The 10,319-nt window shown below is 35.7% G+C and overlaps 2 protein-coding genes across 5 annotated transcripts in view; one reads left to right on the top strand and one right to left on the bottom strand.

The window, feature by feature from the left end:
* Positions 1-746: 746 nt before the first annotated feature.
* On the top strand, positions 747-8,673 carry f9a (coagulation factor IXa). Its single transcript, XM_039812624.1, has 8 exons — positions 747-859; positions 1,116-1,297; positions 1,399-1,423; positions 1,690-1,803; positions 5,876-6,010; positions 6,103-6,431; positions 6,569-6,692; positions 7,277-8,673. Exons 1-8 carry the CDS (start codon positions 796-798, stop codon positions 7,870-7,872), a joined length of 1,569 nt encoding a protein of 522 aa, XP_039668558.1. The 5' UTR covers positions 747-795; the 3' UTR covers positions 7,873-8,673.
* Positions 8,283-10,319, bottom strand: part of mcf2a (MCF.2 cell line derived transforming sequence a) — a 23,574-nt gene continuing 21,537 nt past the window's right edge. For 3 of the 4 annotated variants that reach the window (XM_039812617.1, XM_039812621.1, XM_039812623.1), the window contains one exon: positions 8,283-10,304. In XM_039812617.1, coding sequence (XP_039668551.1) covers positions 10,201-10,304 — 104 coding nt within the window. In that variant the 3' untranslated portion in view covers positions 8,283-10,200. The remainder of the gene's footprint in view (positions 10,305-10,319) is intronic. The other variant, XM_039812618.1, reaches the window with a different exon arrangement.

Here is a 10,319-nt window from a genome sequence, read left to right as displayed (position 1 = left end):
GGACATACAATGAAGAATAATTGAATGTATAAAACATTTTTACAAACTAAACCAAATAGTTACATGTATATTACAGATAGAGTGAGGATTTTAAGAAAGAAAAATAAATGGAAATATTGAATTCTGTGCAGTGCTTAGTTTGCTCAATGCGTTTTTTCTCTTATGTAAAGTTGTTAAAAAATAGAATATTGTGATATGATTAGTAAAAAAAACACAAATAGGACAACATTGTTTTGTGTGTGTATTTAAAAAATCACATTTGTTGAGTATAATGCTTTTAAAGCTTCTCATTGATACAAGCCTGAGTTCTTTATGTAAATAGGCAATCCAGTTGTGAGAACTAAATAGAAACAATTCATGTGTTTGGTTTATGGCTAGCGTTGTAATGAAATAAAGAATTTACACTGTAGACCACTGCACAACTGATTTGGTCTTTTCAGAATATGTTAAACTGTAGCTGATGGTTACTGGAGGGTGAAAACCGGACTGCTGAGATGTTATGCTATTTCACACCAGTTTTCAGACAGAGTCAGGATGTTTTTCTTTGAACAAACATTAAACTAATCGTGACATGTGCATGTCATGTGCAAACAGAGCTTTGTACTTTGGAGTGGTGTGTGTGTGTGTGTGTGTGTGTGTGTGTGTGTGTGTGTGTGTGTGTGTGTGTGTGTGTGTGTGTGTGTGTGTGTGTGTGTGTGTGTTGTGTGTGTGTGTGTGTGTGTGTGTGTGTGTGTCAGTGTGTTTTGTCAGTGTGTGTGTGTGTCAGTGTGTGTCAGGATACCACAGCTGTTTGAAATGGCACTAGTTTCTTTGTCTGGCTTCTGTTTGCTACTTTTGGACTTTCAGCTGGGCTATGGAGGTATTTTATGTTTCATCTTTATGATGCTCACAAATAATTTCTCTCTGACTTGAGGTTTATTTTAGTTGTGCAGTTTTACTTTTAGAGTGTTGTCGGTATATGTGCCAGGTGGAGGATCGTCCTTTTTATTAACTTTATTTATACAGAAAAGAATACCTCTATACTTTACATATTTGTTTTTGTGGTGCATGAGATGAAGACAGTTAAACACTAACTATGTTTAACTATATTTTCCTTTTGCTCACTCTAACCCTAGCTCCAGCCTCAGGCTCAGTGTTCCTGTCCGGTCAGGCAGCCGACAGTATTCTGCAGAGACACAAACGCCACAACACTGGTTTATTTGAGGAGCTGCTGCGAGACAACTTGGAGAGAGAGTGTATGGAGGAAGTATGTAACCTGGAAGAGGCCAGGGAGATCTTTGAGAATGATCAAAAGACAGTGGGTATTTATTTATGTATTTATCTTGTTTTTAATTTATACAGTACATATTCTTGTTTTTGCTGGCTGTTCTCAACCGGAGACTTTACTCTGTATTTTAGATGGAATTCTGGGAGGCATATGAAGGTAAGAATGTCTTTAATAACAGACTTCTTCCAAACACAAACCGACTGTGACTGTGTCTTTGTTTGTCTAATGTGTTTGTTGCGATCATTTTCTCTCCAACTCTGCAATCAGAGTACCCACTTCATCCTGTAATGCCGACCTGTATTTTAGACATGCCTTTATGTAAAGATGTTTTTCTTTCTACTTTTTTCCCTGAGTAAACATTGCTTTATAAACGTACTATACAAAATGAGGTCATTAGAGTTACTGTGTCTGGATTTCTTCAGATGGCAATCAGTGTAAATCAAGCCCATGTCTGAACCATGGGTCATGCAAAAACCACATCGGCTACTACACCTGCGCATGTCCGTCTGGCTTCACTGGCAATAACTGTGAGATTGGTAAGTGAAAGTCTTGTGGCTTTATTTATAAATGGGATCAAAAGAAATTAGATTTTTGATGATACATGATCCAAAGTTTCTGAGAATATAAGATCAGATCAGATCTCAGTCTCAAAGGATAAACAGCTAGACACCTTTTTCCCTTCTTCTGTTAAATCAATGGCTGGCATCCAGCACCAGTCTTGTTTTAGGTCCCAAAATTAGATTGTTTGTCTTTTTGGATATTCTAAAAACAGCAGTCAAAGTGCCCTCTCTATGAGAATTGACTGCATTTACCTAAATCACACATTTATTTGACAGTGTAGTACATAGTTTTGTGTGGCCCATGGACCAATGGTGGCTCTCAGATACATTTTGTGCGGCCCCTAGACGTGACACGAAATGCATGCATTATATTTAATCATCACTGGTCCATTTCAACACTTTCACATTCAATACACTACTCTGCAACTGCGTTATACTGCGCCTCTCAAATAAGTGTCTGTCAGGTTAAGAATGACAACTTGTGGAAAGTTGTCAGAAAGCTAGTGGTTGCATGGCAACTAGTGGCACCTCGCAAGTGTGGATGGGATTACTTTCTGTCAACAATGCCTGTGCTGTTAGCTAAGTAAGTGATTTCAGTGGACAGAGGGGAGATGGGAGATGAAAAATATAAATTTAATTTCATGTGTGAACTTTTCCTGTGTGGCTCTCAATCAAATGCTAGCTCCCGTAAAATGACATTATCAAAACGTAGTGTGTAGTGTAGTATGTCATAAAAAATGTCCAAAGAAAGTATAGTATAGTATGTCCTAAATTTAGAAAGTAATCATATTATAGCATATAGAAAATTGTGGAAAAAGTCACAGTTTAGTATGTCGAAAAAAAGTCATAGTATAGTATGTCGAAAATTTGAAAAAAAGTCATAGTATAGTATGTCGAAAATTTTGAAAAAAATCATAGAATAGTATGTCGTAAATTTTGAAAAATAAGTTATATTATAGCATGTCTTAAATATGGAAAAAAGTCATAGTTTAGTATGTCGAAAATTTTGAAAAGAAGTGATAGTATAGTATGTTGTGAATTTAGAAAAAAAAAGTCACAGTATAGTAAGTCGAAAATTTTGCAAAGGTCATAGTATAGAATGTCGAAAAAAAAAAAGTCCTAGAATAGTATGTCATACATTTTTGAAAAAGTCATAGTATAGCATGTCAAAACATTTTGAATAATAAGTCATAGTACAGCATTTCGAAGATTTTGACAAAAAATCATAGAATAGTATGTTTTAAATTTTGAAAAATATGTCATAGTATAGTACGTCGACAATTTTGAAAAAAGTCATAGTATAAGCATGTAGAAAAAAGTCATAGTTTAGCATGTCGAAAATTTTGAAAAAGTCATAGTATAGAATGTCGAAAAAGTCATAGTATAGTATGTCGTAGATTTTTCCAAAAAGTCATATTATAGCATGTTGTAAATTTTAAAAAAAATTATAGTATAGCATGTTGAAAATTTTGCAAAGGTCATAGTATAGAATGTCGAAAAAAAAGTCATAGTATAGCATGTCGAAAATTTTGAAGAAAGTCATGTCGAAAATTTTGAAAAGAAAGTCCTATAATAGAATAGAATAAATCTTTATTGTTCACTGGGGTGGAAATGTTTCTTTGGCTCACCAAAGAATTTCATACAAGAAATAAATATACAAACAACATATCAGACATAGTAAATTGAGTAAAAAAAAAAAATAGTATGTCATACATTTTTGAAAAAGTCATAGTATAGCATGTCAAAAAAAAGTCATAGTATAGCATGTCAAAACATTTTGAAAAATAAGTCATAGTATAGCATTTCGAAGATTTTGAAAAATATGTCATAGTATAGTACGTCGACAATTTTGAAAAAAAAAAGTCATAGTATAGCACGTAGAAAAAGGTCATAGTTTAGCATGTCGAAAATTTTGAAAAAAGTCATAGTATAGTATATTGAAAATTTTGAAAAATAGTCATAGTATAGCATGTCGAAAATTTTGAGAAAGTCATAGTATAGAATGTCGAAAAAGTCATAGTATAGTATGTCGTAAATAAAAAAAAATCATAGCATAGCATGTCAAAAATTTGGATAAAGTCATAGTACAGTATGTCAAAAAAAAGTCATAGTATAGCATGTTGAAAATTTAGAAAAAAGTCATAGTACAGTATGTCGAAAATTTTGAAAAAGTCATAGTATAGCACGTCGAAAAAAGTTATAGTATAGCATGTAGAAAATTTTTAACAAAAAGTCATAGTATAGCATGTCGAAAAAAGGCATGGTATAGTATGTTGTAAATTTAAAAAAAAAAAAGTCATATTATAGCATGTCAAATTTTTTTTAAAAGTCATAGTATAACATGTCAAAAATTTGGATAAAGTCATAGAAAAAAAAAAAAAAAAAAAAAAAAAAAAAAAAAAAAAAAAAAAAAAAAAAAAAAAAAAAAAAATTTTTAAAAAAAAAAAAAAAAAAAAAAAAAAAAAAATAATTTTTTTTTAAAAAAAAAAAAAAAAAAAAAAAAAAAAAAAAAAAAAAAAAAACTCATTATATCATGTCAAAACTTTTGAAAAAAACTTTTGAAAAATTTTGAATTCAATTCAATTCAATTTAATTTATAGTATCAAATCATAACAAGAGTTATCTCGAGACACTTTACAGATAGAGTAGGTCTAGACCGCACTCTATAATTTCCAAAAACCCCAACAATTACAGTAATTCCCTCAAGAGCAAGCATTAGCGACAGCGACAGTGGCGAGGAAAAACTCCCTTTTAGGAAGAAACCTCGGACAGACCCAGACTCTTGATAGGCAGTGTCTGACAGGGCCGGTTGGGGGTGTAATGAACAGTGGCAATAATAGTCAATAAAAGTCAAAGTCATGTATATCGTACATTTTGAAAAATACAATTTTGAAAAAGTCATAGTATAGCATGTGGAAAAAAAGTCATAGTATAATATGTTGTAAATTTTGAAAAAAAAAGTCATAGCATAGCATGTAGAAAAAAGTCATAGAATAGCAGGACGAAAATTTTGAAAAAAAAGTCATAGTATAGTATGTTGAAAATTATGAAACAAAAGGGGTGGCTGTGGCTCAGTGGTAGAGTGGTTGCCTGCCAATCGGAAGGTTTGTTGTTCAATCCCTGGCCCTGTAGTTCCATGTCAAAGTGTCCTTGGGAAAGACACTGAACCCCAAGTTGCCCCCAATGCGTTTAAGAGTGTAAATGTGTGTCAATGTTTATCTGATGCGCAGGTGGCACCTTGTACGGCATCCTCGGTCACAGCCTATGAATGTGTGTGAATGGTTGCTCTATGTAGAAGTGCTTTGAGTAGTCATTAATATAATATATATAAATACAGTCCATTTACATTCATAGTGTGTTGTAAATAAAAAAAAAAGTCATAGTCAAACATTTTAAAACAAGTCATGTCGAAAATGGTATAGCATGTCGAAAAAAAGTCATAGTATAGTGGGTCGGAAATTTTGAAACAAAAGTAATAGTATATTATGTCATAAAAAGCCATAGAAAAGTCATAGTACAGTATGTCATAAAAAGTAATAGTATAGTATGTCATAAAAATCACAAAAAGTCTTAGCACAGTATGTCATAAAAAAGTCATAGTATAGTATGTCATAAAAAGTCACAAAAAAGTCATAGTATGGTATGTCATAAAAAGTCCCAAAAAATAATAGTATAGTATGTCATAAAAAGTCATAGTATAGTATCTCACAAATAATCATAAAAAAAGTCATAAAAGGACACTAGTGTAGTAGGCGCCCTTAAAGGATAGGTTCACATTTTTTTGAAGTCTGTTTTAAAACAATAGGTATGTGCCCATATGCACATTGATACATTGTGGTTGTTGTAATTGTTCCCCCTGTCCATACCGGCCATCAAGAGATCCCTTTCGAATGCGCTTGTTCTGTGCAAAAAAGCATTCAGTATTCACACAATAGATGTTTGAGAATTGAAAAACAAAACAAACAGGAACTCATACTTTATGGCAACGAACGACAGTGTGTAATAAGAAGATGGGTTTTAATCAATAATGTGTGTTTATTCTCTTCAGTTATAGAAAAAAGGTGTGATGTAAATAACGGACACTGTATGCACTTCTGTGAATCAATGGGAACCATGGGAGCAAAATGTTCCTGTGCAAGGGGATACAGGCTGATGCATGACGGAGTTAAATGTGAACCAGAAGGTATCAATGTAGTTGTAATGAATCACCTGCTAAATACCTTGATAATAACTCTTAACTTCCACAATGTGACTCTTCCTTTCTCACATCACCAGTTGAATTTCCATGTGGCAGAACTGCCCTGACAGAGGTTAGTGCAGTATCCAGAAGGTCTCTGTTCGGCAGTGGAAATGCAAGCCTGTGGTACACCACTTCACTGACCAACATCACCACTATTGCATCCCCTTCCTCAACTCCAGCCCGAACCTCTGTGCCTTTTCCTGCCACAAATGATTCTGTAAAAAAACAGTCACGAAAGAAATTGCCCCTGTGGGTGTACCGTGACACTGAGATCCCCACTGAGGTCCCCACTGAGGAGCCACTTAGGCCTTTTAAACGCATCGTAGGTGGTAAGGTGGTTATCCCAGGAGAGATCCCATGGCAGGTATTTTATGGAAGTACAGTACGGTATTTGATGCATGTGAGGCTTTGTTATTGAAATACATGAGGGAGAAGACACAGCAGCTGTAGTATGTTCACTGTCTTGTAGCGATTCACAGCTTTTCTCCGTCTTTTATTCAGGTAGCCTTGATAGCGCGTCCCAGTGGTGAGATATTCTGTGGGGGCTCCGTTGTCAGCGAACAGTGGGTTATCACTGCTGCTCATTGCCTGGTGGAGGCAAAAGGCGCCTTCTTCGTCCGAGTAGGTAAGATTCACTGCCACAGATTAGTTTTACCTCTGCTAAAGCATGATGGAGCCCAGTTTAAAGTAGAGTTGAAACAGTCGATTAATTGATCCGTTAATTAACTAGTTGTGTACGTTGATTTATGATTAATTGTTTAGGTCAAGCAAAAAAGACAAAACATAATTGGTTCTAGCTTTTGAGTTATGAGTATTTGCTGCTTGTCTTATGTGTTAGTAAACTGAATATGTTTGGGTTTTGGACTGTTGTTTTGTCAAAACAAGCAATTTCAAGACATTACCTTTATGTATCGGGCCTTTTTTTTTTACCATTTTCCAAAATGTACATGTATGGACCAAACGATCAGTAGATTAATCAAGAAAACGATTGTCAGATTAATTGATAATAAAATAATCATTATGGCAGCCCTATAGTGTAAAGTTTTGTGTATTTTAGTCCTTGAAATTCTTAATTTCATGTCATGTTTTACACTTCCAAAGAAAATTATTTTGCCAACTACTTTGAGATACCACTGCATGTATTTTATTTTAGACTAAATGTATACAGATCAATACAATAAGTGATACATGTAATATCTCTACCTGCAGGGGAGCACAACATCTACATCAACGAGGGCACAGAGCAGGATTATGATGTGTTGAAGCAGCATGTGCACCCTCTCTACAACAGCAGTGTATGCTTGTACAACCATGACATCGCCCTGCTGTACCTCAAAAGCCCCATCACCTTCTCCACAACTGTCCGACCCATCTGCATCGGGCCCAACGCTTTTGTTGAGGCCCTAATGAAGGAGTCTTCCCCAGCCACGGTCAGCGGCTGGGGGCGAACACGCTTCCATGGGTTCACGGCTAACACTTTGCAGAAAGTTGAGGTACCCTTCACAGATCGGACAGAGTGTAAGCGGCGCAGCAGTGCCAGGATCAGTAACTTCATGTTTTGCGCAGGGTACTATAATGAGGCCAAAGATGCCTGTCAGGGGGACAGTGGAGGTCCCCACACAAACAGTATTCATGACACTTGGTTCCTTACGGGCATTGTGAGCTGGGGGGAAGAATGTGCAAAGCAGGGGAAATATGGTGTGTACACCCGGATATCCCTTTATTACCGCTGGATAAACCATGTTATGGGATTCACTAAACACAGGGCAGTATTTGATATGGAAGATCCTGACCCTGAAATGTAAAGGTTATAGATTTTAAAACTATAACTGGTTAACAAATGTTCAAATCTACTTTTTGCTTTTGCTATTTCAACTTCAGAGGATATACGTTAGCTATACATAACTAAAAAAAACTTTAATTTATATTGACTGAATGACTATTAAATTCCACCATACCAATAATTACAGAAGCAGTCTACATTATAAAGAATGTACAGGTTAGGTATATGGGTATGTTTAAAATGTTTTAAAGACACTTTCATGATTTGGTATGTGCTTCTGTATTAAACAAAATGAAACAAGTAAATTCTTGTCATAGCTACAACGCACTGATTGAGTGCACTGTCACTACCCAAGTAGTGTAGCAGAGAAACAAAATGGAGCTTTAGAAATCCTTACTTCAAGTGATATGTAAACAAAAACTCACAGAAAGAGAAAAGTCTGCACAACTTTATTATGTTAATTGGCTTCCATTAAAACAAGAACACATAATTAATAGAGTAAATCAGGGTGCATGAAAAGGAACAGCCTTAGTTTTCAGCCAAACATATCACCATGTTAAAACAAGTATTGAATTATTTCAATTACTAAAACAATTATTGCTAAGCCAGTTTAGGACAGTGACTGTCTAACAATACAAACCTGCTCATTGTTCAGTTGCCATGCATTTTCATCTTAATTAAAGAAACATTCAGCGACAAGCTCAGGCTACTTGGCTCATCAGGACACACACATATTTTAAGCAGGTTTTTGTTTTGTTTTGTTTTCCAACCAGGAAAATCTGTGCAAAATCTGCAGCATTTTGGATTAAAGTTACAAAGAAACCATCTGACTTCATCATATAAGCTAAAAAATAAATAAAATGGGGTTTGGATGTGCTGTCAAGCGTAGCTCCTGTAAAAAATATAGAGATGTAATTTCATTCGGAGCTGCACAGATACCTCTCAATATATAGGAACAACATGACAGCAAAATACATAAACAAACAACATAGGAAATGCGTAGTGCGGAACAGCTCCTGCTGCTTTATAGACTCATTTCCATATCAAAAACAGCGAATCAAAGGCAGGCCTCCGACTGGGGCCTCGATTTGACGTGGTAAAATCATATAAGTCTGCGATCAATATTTAATTAAGAGTTCGACACAGAGGGTATATTTCATGTTGGCCGTATGATCCCTTTTAATGGGGAATTTGAGATTTACTGAGCTGTAATGGTGAGGAGGAAGCATCTGCCTTCGTGAGGGAGGGGTACATGGAGGATAATCTCCCTTTCTCTCTCTCTCTCTATCTGTTTCTTCTACACTGAGGAATACATTGCCATCAATATTCATCATGTCCGCTTATGTCTTACATTACCATCACTGACATGTCAACTGCTGTCTGCATGCAGAGGGTTATGTCTCCCCTGACTCCCTAACACATCATACATTCAAGAATAAACAAAGGAAATAACAGCATGACTAAGAGGAAATACACCGTAAGAGAGGTAAAGCGACAAGAAAAGCACACATTCAGTAGACAGTAGGCGGATTTTTTTGTTTCTCACGTCTATCCACCTTATTAAAGTGCCTTTTGAATATCTGTGAGGTCAGGTTAAAGCAATAACAGAGTATTTGATTTTGCAAACAGTACATACAAGAGACTCCAAAAGAGCAGGAATAAAAAAGGCATTATGGCATGGCACATTTTGGCATTATAACTCCTAGACTATACAGAAGATTGGTGCCTTAAGGAATGAGATGTAAGAAAAATACAATGAAGTAATTCAATGGACAAATGTCAACTAACTACACAAAGATGAAACACTGAGGTACAATAAATGTTAAAAATGATACAGTATATGTACAAAAGTCTCTGTTTTAAGAAATGTTTCAGGAAAATCCTGGGTTACCATCCATCCAGCACACACTAAGACAAACAGGAACAAACATTCGGAGATACTAGAATCCCGAATACTAGCTGGAATGAGGAAGGGTTTCACAGATTGAGAAATGACAAACTGCTACAGCAGCAACCTCACATCCTGACTTTATGTGTGTTACAAATGGAAGATTCTCCACACCAATCAGAAAAGAGGAAGACCAATCGGGGTCCAAAAATCGGCTGTTGATTGTCCAAGAGGGCTAAGCAGTTCCTGAGCCTTTGCACTGGTGCCACAGCACACCTTCACTATCAGAAAACACCAGCCCAGTAGATTGTCAATCATAACCTGGAAGAAAATCAGGTATCTAGAGTCCCACATATTTCTCTTTAATGATTGTGCTGGAGAAAGCAGACGTCACCAAGGAGTGAGGAGTGGGTGGCTGATCAGTTATGAGACAGCTATGGCTCAACCTTTTCCTTCTGTTCATCATCCACAGGTACATATTAGATTCACATTCTGTGCTTTCTTCTCTACGGGGAGCTGAGCTTTCTCGGCTTCAGGTTCCCTGGGTCTACAAGAAAATATACACACTTTAAAAAAGATAA

The sequence above is a fragment of the Perca fluviatilis genome, chromosome 10 (assembly GCF_010015445.1).
Source record: "Perca fluviatilis chromosome 10, GENO_Pfluv_1.0, whole genome shotgun sequence".
Taxonomy (NCBI): Eukaryota; Metazoa; Chordata; class Actinopteri; order Perciformes; family Percidae; genus Perca; species Perca fluviatilis.
The sequence above is the reverse complement of the archived record's forward strand: the minus strand, read 5'-3'. Positions and strand labels throughout refer to the sequence as shown.